Below are 12212 nucleotides of genomic sequence, written 5' to 3'. Positions count from 1 at the left end.
GAACTGATTTGATAAGCAGTATACCTATTTCCTTTCTTTTCTGAACATTTTGTATACTACACAGCACAAAAAAACTGGAAAGATCAGTATTCTGCCATAATCTCATTTCTAAGAAGATCATTTTAGAATTTTTACTCTGAATACTGGACATTAAAAACATTTGTACTTAATTCAACAAACGATACACCCTATTAATGTACAGAAGAAACCCAGAAAATGGCACCTTAGTAGGTTTTTTTGTGGTTTATGCATGCAGGGTTTTTTAAATTTTTTAACTCATTTACTGCCATCTCCTGGTACTCACAAGGTAATAGTATTTATGCTACTTAACAGCAGCTAGTACTCCTGTTCAATACTACTGAAATGCCACAAACCCCTCAGAAATATTTTTTAAATATTGCTGTACTTTTTACGTTGCTGTCTTTTATTCTGGAAATAGTGAATATTGTTCCTTGGGCACAAACTGGTAAAAGGTTCATGGAGCTTACCTTTGTCTGGAAGCAGCAGTAAAGTTGTGTTAGGTATGGGTGTTTCCGTGCTAATGCCAGAATTCTCTTTTCTGTCATTGTACAGTCTACATCGTCATCTTGAAGTATGACATCTTTCTTCAACACTTTCACTGCATATACTTCATCTTTTCCTTTTAGCTCAGCTAACATTACCTAAAACAAACAGAAATTCTGTTTGCATATGAACAACAGATACCATAAATGCAGGGTTGCATATGCATTTGACTGCACTGGAAATATAAAGACAGTTATATACTTGCCTGAATGAAGTTGAATATTTATAAAACTAAAAGTAATCTAATTTTAGAAAATTATACCTCTGGTATTCTTTAAATTTGAAACAGACAGTATCTGTTTTGTTTGTTAGTTAAGAATGCAGAAGATAAGAAGTTTTTATCCCCTCATTCAAATATTGTAATGAGTGCCTACTAGTGAGATCTCAAAAACTACAAAAGGAAGTAAGTTGATATAGAACAGAAATTTATTTCCCACTTTTATCTCCCACTTTTGGTAGTGAAATTTGTGTATAATGAACTTAGTATACAATCCCATGTACCATTCCAGCTGCTTTAAAGTTGTTGATTTTAACTACTACTATTGTTTAAGGTTCAAGTCCTATACTCTGTTTAAGGTCAGTTCTGGCTTGGAGCCAGGGTAACCTTCAGAGAAAGGATTAGAAAACAGGGAGACAAAAGAACTCCTTCAGCCCTGTTCCCCTACATCTGCAGTTCCCATGTATCAAGGAAGGAAGAGTGTACTTGTGAAACAGATTCACATTTCAGTCTTCCCCTTTGATTCCACAGTGCACAGCACTGTGAAAAGAAAATCTGTAAGCCCTGTAAATAGAGCAATGCCCCTTCCACCATCATCAATTTCCTACTGTGGGAAGGTATCTGGTGAGTTGCATCTTTGCTGCATACGTGGTATTTCTGACAGCTGTCTAAGCCTCTTGCACTCGTATCTGAGTGGAAATGCTTGAGTTCTGCTTCCTCCAGCACTGAACACACCCACTGAGGAAAAATAAGCACACAAACTGTTCTGTGAAATAAGTAAACTTGAACTGGGTATTATCTAGAAAGGGAATGAACTCAGAACTCCACAGCATTATTCCTGGGCTGATTTTTCCTGCTTGACTACAACTAATTATCTTGTTGAACAGTATGTACATTAACTGTATGTATGTCTTCATTACCAATATCCTGAAATAGTGAAACATTGACATTTTGTTTCAAAAGGCTTGACCATAGTTAAGGAAGAGAGCTAAAGCACAGAAAATGCCAGCTGATTAGGAGGCTGATGTTCGTGATCTGTGGGGTAAAAGCCACTTTTACCCAATGGATAAAATTAGGAAACCGCTAGGGTGGAAGCACTTTCTGAATGTCATTATGAATACTTTCAAAGGAGTACAGTAAAAAAAAGCCTGCACTTGAGTTTAAAAAAAAAAAAAAAAAGCTGCCCACCTTGCCAAAGCTGCCTTTCCCTAATACTTTGATGAAGTTGAACTCTTCAAGGCCTATTCGCTTGGTCTGGGTCTGTTTGACCTCCCCATTTTCACCATTCTCCCCAGTTTTGTTAAGCTGGTTGTCTGTTGACGTTGTAGCTGTTGCTCTGTGTTCCTCTCCCCGATTGTCAAATGATAACGCTTTCCTAATGTTGTTTTCCAGCTCTTTGATTTCTGTGGAAAAGTGAGAAAAAAGTGCTCGTTTTAACCAACCATCAGAAAAACAGCCTGTGTTAGTCTGTACCAGTTTTAGGAAGGGACATACATCATCCTTGAATGCTGTATAGAGCATTCTGTGGTTAAGAATACATATTTAGCAAACTGCTCCACCTTACAGTAATCAGCCAAAACCCTGCTCTAACAGGAAGGGTGGCCTTTTAAAATGAACCTTAGAGAATGACATGTCCAAAACTTGAAAGATAAGCCAGAATAGTAGTCAGATAGTTGTTTTTAGTGATTTTTGGGTGTTCCTGTACACAGAGAAGTATTTTGTTTTGAATACCCCTATCTTCCTGCAGCACTTACTCATCTTCCTGCTTAAGTATTTTAGGGTTTATCTTCAAAAGTTCAAAGGATAGTTGGGCATCCCAGTCCTTGAAGTCAACATGAATGGAGCATCTTACGCAGCTCCAGCTGTTATCAGACACCTGCCAATAAAGTATTTGACTACTTCCTAGTGCCACTTCAAGCAGCAATTGTGCAGATCTGCTAAATGGTTCTGAAGGTTTCTTGGTGTTAAACACAGTGATTCCTGGTGACTAACAGACCTCAGCTCTGCCTCAAGCTCTTGCATAGTACTTCTGCCTGATGGCCTTGGAAGCAACAACTTTACTGGACAGCTAAAAAAGTGAAATTTAAGAGAGAATTTAGACAATTCTTTGTTCTTATTTTAAGCAAAAGATCAGATATTTAAAAAATAATATTTAACCAAAATACTGTCTGCGAAACCAAAAGGTTGACAAATTTAAATTAGTGCTGGACTCAGAATTTTACAGTACTTACTGCCAAGGAGCTTGGGAGGTGTCTTTCCTGAAAATAAGGCTGAGAAATTTCTCAACTGTAAACAAATTTCAAAAAATTTGACACAAATGTATCCATCTTCCTACATCTTGGTGTGAAGATTTTTCACTCATCAGTTTACACACGTGATGGTACATAAGATACCTCAAAGACTTTGATTTTTAAAAACAACAATCAGGTCGGATTCAAAAAGTGCTGCTGACATACATGTTCTGTCAATCAGGCTGTTCAGCTCAATGAAATCAGGTCATATCAGTGAAGATTAAAATATTTATCTCCAAATCTATGCATGAAAAAAATCACTGAAAAGAAACGGTTTTACAAAGCCTCTGGAGACCACACAGACACACTAGCATAGCCTAACCGGACAGTATTTTTTATTACCACAAATGTTCAACATGGAATTGCAAGGAGGCAATTTTGTCTCAAAAACTTATTAACAGATAGAGGCTTTTCAGATAAATAAAGGCGCTCTCAGGTTCTGTGGTACTATTTAAAACGTTCTCACTCTTACAATGGAATATATAACCTCCTTACATAAAGGTATTTGGTTAGGCAAGGACTCATCTAGTAAACTTAACAATATTTTAAGATGAATGTTTTATAATTTTCCCTTTAAAAGCCACTTAATTTCACAGATTTAAACAAAATGAGAAGCAGGCTTTTTAAAAAAGTTCTTGCAGTTCCTAACATGAAATGCTTCATTTTCTGGTGGTAACTACTTTGTTGATTTGGTTCTAAAGAGGCTGGGGCTGATAGCTTTTTTACTCCTCATAAAGAAGGCAAATACGTAACAATAGATATCAGTTAGGACATAAAAAGAGATGTTTGACCTTGATCACACGGAGAAGTTGGTGCTGACTTTGACCTATCTTCTTCTGATGATGCGCTTCCAGGAACTGGTTGTTGAGTCTCTGCACCTGCAATTAGCTAAGAACAATTCCAAAAGGGGTACTCAGCTATGAGATCCTCCCATGCCAAGAGGAAATTTAATTTAACAACATTAATTCACAAGTAGAAGTATGAAGGAAAGTGAATATTTTCTACCCCTACAGATTCTCACTGGCAGGACCTCAACCATACACTAGATGGCATCACATCAAACGGAGTCCATAATATAAACAGAGAAATGACCAACAATTTAAAGAAAAATAGGTTCTTAGGATGGAATAAATGTAATAAGCATACCCAGCGAGTGGGAAAGTTTTGAATAACCACTATGAGTTTGTGTAGAAATCTATCCGGTAAATACATTTAACTACAACAAGTATTAGCAAGCACTGCAAACTAGCTCATGCAGTAATGATGTGCCATCTTTTCCCAGGAGTCACAGATCCATTAATTTATTCCTGAGTTTTCTATGTTTCTGTAACATTTTAAAACAGTGTACATGGCATCCAAGTGTGCAATAATCAGGAAAATGAACAAAACCAAATGTCAATGTTTTAAGAAATTATGGTAAAAATTGCCTATTTCTATAAGTGAGAGCAACGGGTCTGTTGTCACAATCATGCGAATAGAGATAGAAAGTGTGGCCAAATTCTGATCCAGGATATGTATTATCAATCCAGAATAACTCCATCAGCTTTGGATGTACTTGGGGTGACCTATGCTTTTTTTTCTAGAACAGTCTAGTCCTTCATATAATAGTGATGATAACCCTGGAACCGTCATCTAGCAAACAGCTCCTCTTGATGAGAATCAGTCCATTGCTCATTTAACAGCATTTACAATGTTATGGAGTAGTGCTGTGTCTCAATCCATCAATTATCCAATGCCAATTCTGAGCCAAAGAGACATTTATGTTTTTATGAACTGTTGCATCAGACACTGACTCTCTGTCTAACCTCCTTTCTCAAAATTAAAAAGCAGAAATCCTTCCAGACTCTCTACAGACCCCAGGTTTGCAAAATTGTAGCAGGTCAAAACAAATTTCATATCGAAATTCAGAATAGATGACTTGCACTCATAAATCAAAAGCCAAAGTCTTAGTTCTGTACTGACTTAAAAAAAAATTCTTGTGCAAGTCAAGTGAATGGGATTGAACCCCAGCTAGTAAAGTTACAATACAGCCATACTTATCTCAAATTTTTTATGTGATATGATGTAGTGAAACTACCTTTTTCCTCCTCTGCCCACTATTAGTGATCTTATCTGGAGTGACTCCAAGATCTGCAAGAACTTTAGCTATGCCTCTAGCATCTACTCCACAGTTTGGTGCCACATTCGTTTCACAGCGTCGATGTACATTCATCTTGCAAACTGCAATGAAATGTAAAGTAATAGAGTAAATTAAATACTACCTTGGCATGCATTTATCTTACTTAAACCATATCTTATTGGACCTACCAGTAACTTTTTCAAATAAATATAATTTCAGTAGAAAAATACTTAGCTGGATTTCCAGTGACACTTCAATGGTAATATAAAATTATCAACCTGATTATCATTCTTCTGCTATGATAATGCAGAACAGTGTTTTCACACAGTACCCAAAAGAGACACAGGAGCAAATGAAAATACCTAATGAACCTAATGAAGTCCTTCAGAGCTTGGATTTTAGCAGTCCACTTCTGCTCTCATGCTGAGCACAACTTTAGTTCCTCATGTATTATTGCTTCTTACCCTGTTTTACTCAAGTAGATTAACTACTAATGTAGGCAGGCATAAAACCAACAGTGTTTCAAGTTTTAATAAGTCTTTGGCACTGTTAGACACTCTTTCTTTAGGTGGCAATCCATTTACTAAGCTCTTTCTCTTAAATACCATCTTCTTAAAGTAGCATACGAGTAAGTGGGGGAAAAAAGGTTACATTGCTTCCAGGTTATGGGTTAGGCGGGAGAAGAACATAGCTCCATTAAAAATAGCATAGCGTGGATTTGTTAGGAGTCAATGATATTTTATCTTAGACTTCACTGCCCTCTTGTGGAAAAAGGCATAAAGCAAGCAAAACTGCAAGTGTAATTAAATACTAGGTTAACATTCAATTGCACAAATTCCCAACTTCATTACTTTCTAGAGAAAAAAAAAAAATCAGAAAAGTATGTATTTACAAAGCTGCATTTCACTATATTGTTCATCAATGATGCTTTCACTGTATAAGCCCTAAAGAAACAAATCACATTTATCTCAGACTATACACAGGTACTGTATCTGCAGCAGTAACCATGCACTTCGTAAAGCAGGTGCCTTTCCTTTTCAAATATGTTTCAGTTCGGAAGAAGAGCAAAAAGAAATTGCTACACATGGTATTTTCACTACATGTATATTCAGTGACAAAAGCTCAGTGGCAAGTAAAATGTTTGACCTAGGATCCATATCAGTGGACACTGAGGAACTGAACTGCTTGAAATAAAGCAAGCAGGAAAATTCTGCGAAGTCCAACTTCATGAACATACTTTGTAAAAAGAAGCACAGGAATAAGCAGTGAAAAAAAAAAGAAGAAGAAGAAACCTCTGGAATATACTTTTCATGGTGTTAATAACCACACCGGGCAAGCAAGTACAACTCTGAAGAAGGGAACATCGTTCAGCACTCGCTAAGAGAGAAAACAAAGCATGGAGAAAATGACATTTACAGCTCAGGTGAGTTCCAGATTTCATGCAAAAAATACTGCAATTTTATAGGCACTGATTTTATGAACATGGAGAAGGCAACACAGGCTCTCTGAACTATTGTTTCTATGCAGCTGCTACACAGTAAATGCATACCTATGAGAAATAACATTATTTTCTACAGTTAAGAGCAAATGAACCACTATGGTACTAGAGAGAGAATATGAAAGTGAACTAATATATTCACAGATTAAGTGGAGAGATACTATAGCTCTGATTAAAAATCAGAGAGAAAAAAAAATCAGGTTCAATTGAAAAATCTTCTCTGAACATATCTCCACCATAATTAAGACAGCATTTGAACAAAATCTTCAATAGTAGTAAAGTAAACAGTATTTAGAGTCTAACATTTTATCACTGCTCGTTAGCTAGAATCACAAGGGAAGGCTTGAATTTCAGAATGCTCTCACTGTGTACCGCTTTGCCATGAAATAAATTTCTTCTTTCCCTTGCTGCTCAGCAATTTGTGACATGAAACGTTAGGTCTGACCTTCACCTTTAGTTATGTCTGACCTTAAATACTGAAAAGGATATATTTCATAAATCACGTGTTTATACATACATGTGTGACTCCACATTTCTGCAGTTGGGAAGTGTACATAACACGATTTTGGTATTTATGAAGATGGACCTACCCATTCATAAAAGTATAACAAAATGAAAATGCTTATAATTTCATTAGGTACTACTTTCTAAGAATATTACAATCTTCATGACATAATTCCCATCAACCCACTAATTGAAGTATTTAATTCACGATTTCTAAAATATTGCTTTCCTTTGCAAGTGTTTGTACTGTTTTCTCCCCCATTTAGAATACACAGACCTGCTTGAAACAAGGTGATATGGAACCAGCCATTTCTGTTAGTCAGCTAAAACGACATGAATGCACCTTCCAGCAGTAACTTCATATACAGTTACTGTATATACACAGTCCTTAACCTGCAGAAAATAATGAATCCTTTATTTTCTGGAATAGAGGTGCTAGGCAGACCATCACAAAGGATGGTTTAGCTAGACATCAGAATACCTCATCTTCTGGATATGGACACACAGGACTGGTTCTGCCTAGCCTAACCAATACATAATAGTAATTTTTGAAGATGGTATTAAAGGGAAAAGTAGCTGGAATAATGATGTTTAAAAAGTTTAACAACCATCACCACAAACCTGAAAACACAAAAGGTATATAAGCTGAAGGGATGTAAATTCTCATGCTCCTAATTTTCTGTCAACTTCTAATTTCCTATGTGGCAATAAACCTACATAGCAGTGAGTCCAAAATGTGTTTCTGCACCTCTGTCCTCTGCATCTGTTATTGACTGGTGTTGCAGACAGGGTAAAGGACCATTTTCTAACCTTGATGGCAATCCCTCCAGCAATCTGCTATTTACTTTCTATTCATATCTGTACATGCTGGAAAAGACAGAATAACTTGAAGTCTTTCCAAGTTTACAAGTCACTCACAAAGAAAAAAGCTCTGAAGTGGTAATCCTTACCTTTGCATTGTAAACCTTGCCTCAAAAGACCCCAGAGCAATGAACCACAGTGGTCACAGAAGGTGGGCACTTTGTAATTGTGAATGCTGAACTTGTGAGGCATGTTGACACTGAAACGCTGGGATCCCACTTGCTGAAAAAGGAGAGCACAGCATATTTCATTCTAAGTAATTTCTTTATAATCAGTGTATGCCGAGGCCCTGTTATGCTTTGAAACCACGCAGAATTCAAACAAGACGAAATAGGTCTGTGCTTGGATGAACTTTGCATTAGACATACTCCAGCTCTAGAGTTCGTCTCACTACTTTATTTGGGGAAAAGAGGGGGAAGGGCTGCTGTTGTTCAAGAGATAAAGACTGAAGTCTACTTCCTAGTACTTCTGGGAACAACAAATATATCGCTATCAGGAAAGATCTCTTAATGTGGAAGGCAAGGAAGTCACTCCCAATTGTTTCAGGAGCAGGAGGCCAAACTAATAGATTACTAAGAAAGAGAAATACATCACAACCCCTTTACCTTTTCATATCCCACTCTTCTTTAGATTATGAAAATGACAATGATAAATTGTTGCGTTCAGGGATTCCAAGGTATAATTAATTGCTAATTCAAGGATGTCATTGATAAGTTTTTATAGTGGCCACTGCATAGCAGGAGATTTATTTCTATGTTTTTCCTTCCCTTTCCTATTACTGCTGGCTTTTCTCCAGTGATCTAGTACCCCTTCTAAACAATGAGAGCATAATATCAGCAAAGCATGCAAGCCTCCACCAGTCTGGAGTCTGGAAATATAAATCCATGCAAGAGTTTGTATCTTCCGGCAAGTACTATGCAAAAACAGCACTAGCCAAACACAGTCCTTTATCACAATCCTATACACAGTCCTTTATCACAATCCTATGCATGTGATCAAGTTTCGGACATAAAATACTGGTTGTGAACCAGATATTAAAGAATGCTTCCAGTATGAAAAATGGTAGTGAATTGCACAGGAATAATGAGATCAGTTAGTGTCTCAGTCAAATTCGTATCGAAGTTGGAAGAGCACCTTAAAACCATCGTTACATACAACTCTGATTTGTAATGTAAAACTAGGCTTTTTCAAGCATATAAATGTAGGTTTTTAACAAACAAAACTAAGAAATGTACTTTTTCTGTGTGGCTAAGGAACTGGGATCACCCACAGACTACCTCACCTAACCCTATGGTGAAAGACAGTAAGCCCTTGGTGTTGCACAAAACAGAACAGGACAGTGAGCATTCATTAGCTCTTCTGTTAAAACACAAACAAAAACCTTTTGTATAAGACAAAGCATTCACTGGTTACAGTTGAGGGCTACAACTATTTAGAAAACAATAAACCCCATCCCCCTCCCCAGCTGTCCCCTATCAACCCAGCCATAAAAGGATACCCCAAAGCTGAGGAGTTTAAGGGAGCTGAACACTATCAGCAGTCACATTACTCCCTGGTGTATGACTGTCCACAGAAATTAACATTAATTTCCTAATCAAGCCTAAAAGGGCCATCTCGGCTGAGAGAGACCTTTAACTCAAGTGAAAGGATTGCTTTGTTTTCTCTTCTGATCCAGAGCTGAATGTGCTGTTGGCAGATATATCTACCTCCCTGAAAGTATGGTTCTGAAGGCAGCTGATTTCATTTTCAGGTGATGTCTTCATTTATTTAAATGTGTGATACATAAAGCACATATTGTGTTAATTCTATTAATATACAAAAAGCTTGCTAGAGGTAGGGAGTAATTACGCTGGAAAACCTGTTAACTATGCAATACCTTGTGTTATCACTAGCATCTTGTACAATAACCATGGGCCTTCTTCAACACACAGATGGCTTTTGTTATAAATTTTGACAGTTTGGATGTGGTCTTTGTTGAGGTGAGGCTTTGCAAGCAAATTCTGGGCAGTCTTTTATGTTGATGCAAGACACCCAAGCATGCCTATCCTATCAGCTGGTAATGACTCAGCCACAAAAAATGCAGTTAAGGGATAAAGGGTTCCAGTCTGCTTCTTTTGAAATAAAATGACAAAACTCGTATTAACTCAGAAATAGACAATGTTAAAAATGAAAAGGAGTGGAAAGATCTCACTGAGACTTTAAGCATTCAGGTGTTATAAAAAGTTTACTAATTAGAAATAAATTGCTGTATAATAATTCCCATGTAAATGAAACTGTTATGGTAATCTGACATTCCAAAGTAAATGCTATATCACAAGATGACCAGAAGGGCACAAAAAAGTCTGTAACATTTATTGATTAAACAGAGGAGACAACATTACTTTGAACAGATGAAAGACAGAGTTTTATCTAGAAAATTTATTTTATAAACACTTACCTCATCGTGAGTTTCCTGTTTTTTTAAGCCAGCACACTTTGTTATTATAAGTTCATGGCATCTCTTGTGGACTACGCAAGTGCAAACTATAAACAAAAAACAGATAAAAGAATGAGTTTCCATGAAGATTGATTTGAAAGCAAAAGACTAATGTCAGAAGACTAGAAATGCTGGGACTTGAAAGGCTGCAAGTGACTGGTGACTTGGTGAGTCCTATGAAGTAAGTCTGGCTTACAAAGGCAGAAGATAGTGGACTTTCAAGAGACCAAAGAATCTTAACAGAACTAAAGCATATCTGCCAAAATCTCAGTACGTAAAACTACAAATTATCTTCTGAAGTATTAATGACAATTTTTCTCAATTTTTACATATTTGATTTATCTGATAAAGTCCACAATCTCCACATTATATGAGACACAATGGCAAAAACAATTTCTGTCTGAAGAGCTTCCAGAGGAAAAGACATATAAAGATAACTCATTGTAAAAGTCAAAGAACAGTGTGATGGGTTAACCCTGGCTGGACGCCAGGTGCCCACCAGAGCCATTCTATCACTCCCCCTCCTTCTCAGCTGGACAGGGGAGAGAAAATATAACAAAGAGCTTGTGGGTCGAGATAAGGATAGGAGAGATCACTCACCAATTACCGTCACGGGCAAAACAGACTCAGTTTGGGGAAAATTAACTCGATTTATTACAAATCAACCGGAGTAGGGTAATGAGAAATAAAACCAAATCTCAGAACACCTCCCCTCCACCCCTCCCTTCTTCCCGGGCACAACTTCACTCCCGGATTCTCTACCAACCCCCCAGCGGCACAGGGGGACGGGGATGGGGTTTACGGTCAGTTCATCACACGTTATTTTCTGCCGCTTCATCCTCCTCAGGGGGAGGACTCATCACACTCTTCCCCTGCTCCAGCGTGGGGTCCCACCCACGGGAGACAGTCCTCCACGAACTTCTCCAACGTGGGTCCTTCCCACGGGCTGCAGTTCTTCACGAACTGCTCCAGCATGGGTCCTTTCCACGGTGTGCAGTCCTTCAGGCACAGACTGCTCCAGCGTGGGCCCCCCACGGGGTCACAAGTCCTGCCAGAAAACCTGCTCCGTGGGCTCCTCTCTCCACAGATCCGCAGGTCCTGCCAGGAGCCTGCTCCAGCGCGGGGTTCCCACGGGGTCACAGCCTCCTTCGGGAACCCACCTGCTCCGGCGTGGGGTCCTCCACGGGCTGCAGGTGGATATCTGCTCCACCGTGGACCTCCATGGACTGCAGGGGGACAGCCTGCCTCACCATGGTCTTCCCCACGGGCTGCAGGGGAATCTCAGCTCCGGCGCCTGGAGCATCTCCTCCCCCTCCTTCTTCACTGACCTTGGTGTCCGCAGGGTTGTTTCTCTTACATGTTCTCACTCCTCTCTCCGGCTGCCGAATACCGCCGTCCCAACTTCTTTTCCTTCTTAAAAATGTTATCACAGAGGCGTTACCACTATCGCTGATTGGCTCGGCCTTGGCCGGCGGCAGGTCCGTCTTAGAGCCGGCTGGTATGGGCTCTCTCGAACACAGGGGAAGCTTCCAGCAGCTTCTTACAGAAGCCACCCCTGTAACCCCCCCCGCTACCAAAACCTTGCCACACAAAACCAATACAAACAGAAAAAACAAAGTCGAACATTCTTTCTGTAGCACACAATCATAAGTTGATAACCGTAAAAGGTTTCAGGAGGCAAA

At 38.7% G+C, this 12212-nt stretch overlaps 1 protein-coding gene across 1 annotated transcript in view; it reads right to left on the bottom strand.

Moving 5' to 3' along the window:
- PRKCE (protein kinase C epsilon) overlaps window positions 1-12212 on the bottom strand; it is a 320579-nt gene that overhangs the window by 112935 nt on the left and 195432 nt on the right. The window contains exons 5-10 of the mRNA XM_052806142.1: window positions 10492-10577; window positions 8144-8276; window positions 5150-5292; window positions 3864-3960; window positions 1970-2184; window positions 489-662 (exon numbers count right to left, since the gene is read on the bottom strand). Coding sequence (XP_052662102.1) covers window positions 489-662; window positions 1970-2184; window positions 3864-3960; window positions 5150-5292; window positions 8144-8276; window positions 10492-10577 — 848 coding nt within the window. The remainder of the gene's footprint in view (window positions 1-488; window positions 663-1969; window positions 2185-3863; window positions 3961-5149; window positions 5293-8143; window positions 8277-10491; window positions 10578-12212) is intronic.

The sequence above is a fragment of the Harpia harpyja genome, chromosome 13 (assembly GCF_026419915.1).
Source record: "Harpia harpyja isolate bHarHar1 chromosome 13, bHarHar1 primary haplotype, whole genome shotgun sequence".
Taxonomy (NCBI): domain Eukaryota; kingdom Metazoa; phylum Chordata; class Aves; order Accipitriformes; family Accipitridae; genus Harpia; species Harpia harpyja.
This window is presented reverse-complemented; position numbering and strand designations above follow the sequence as displayed.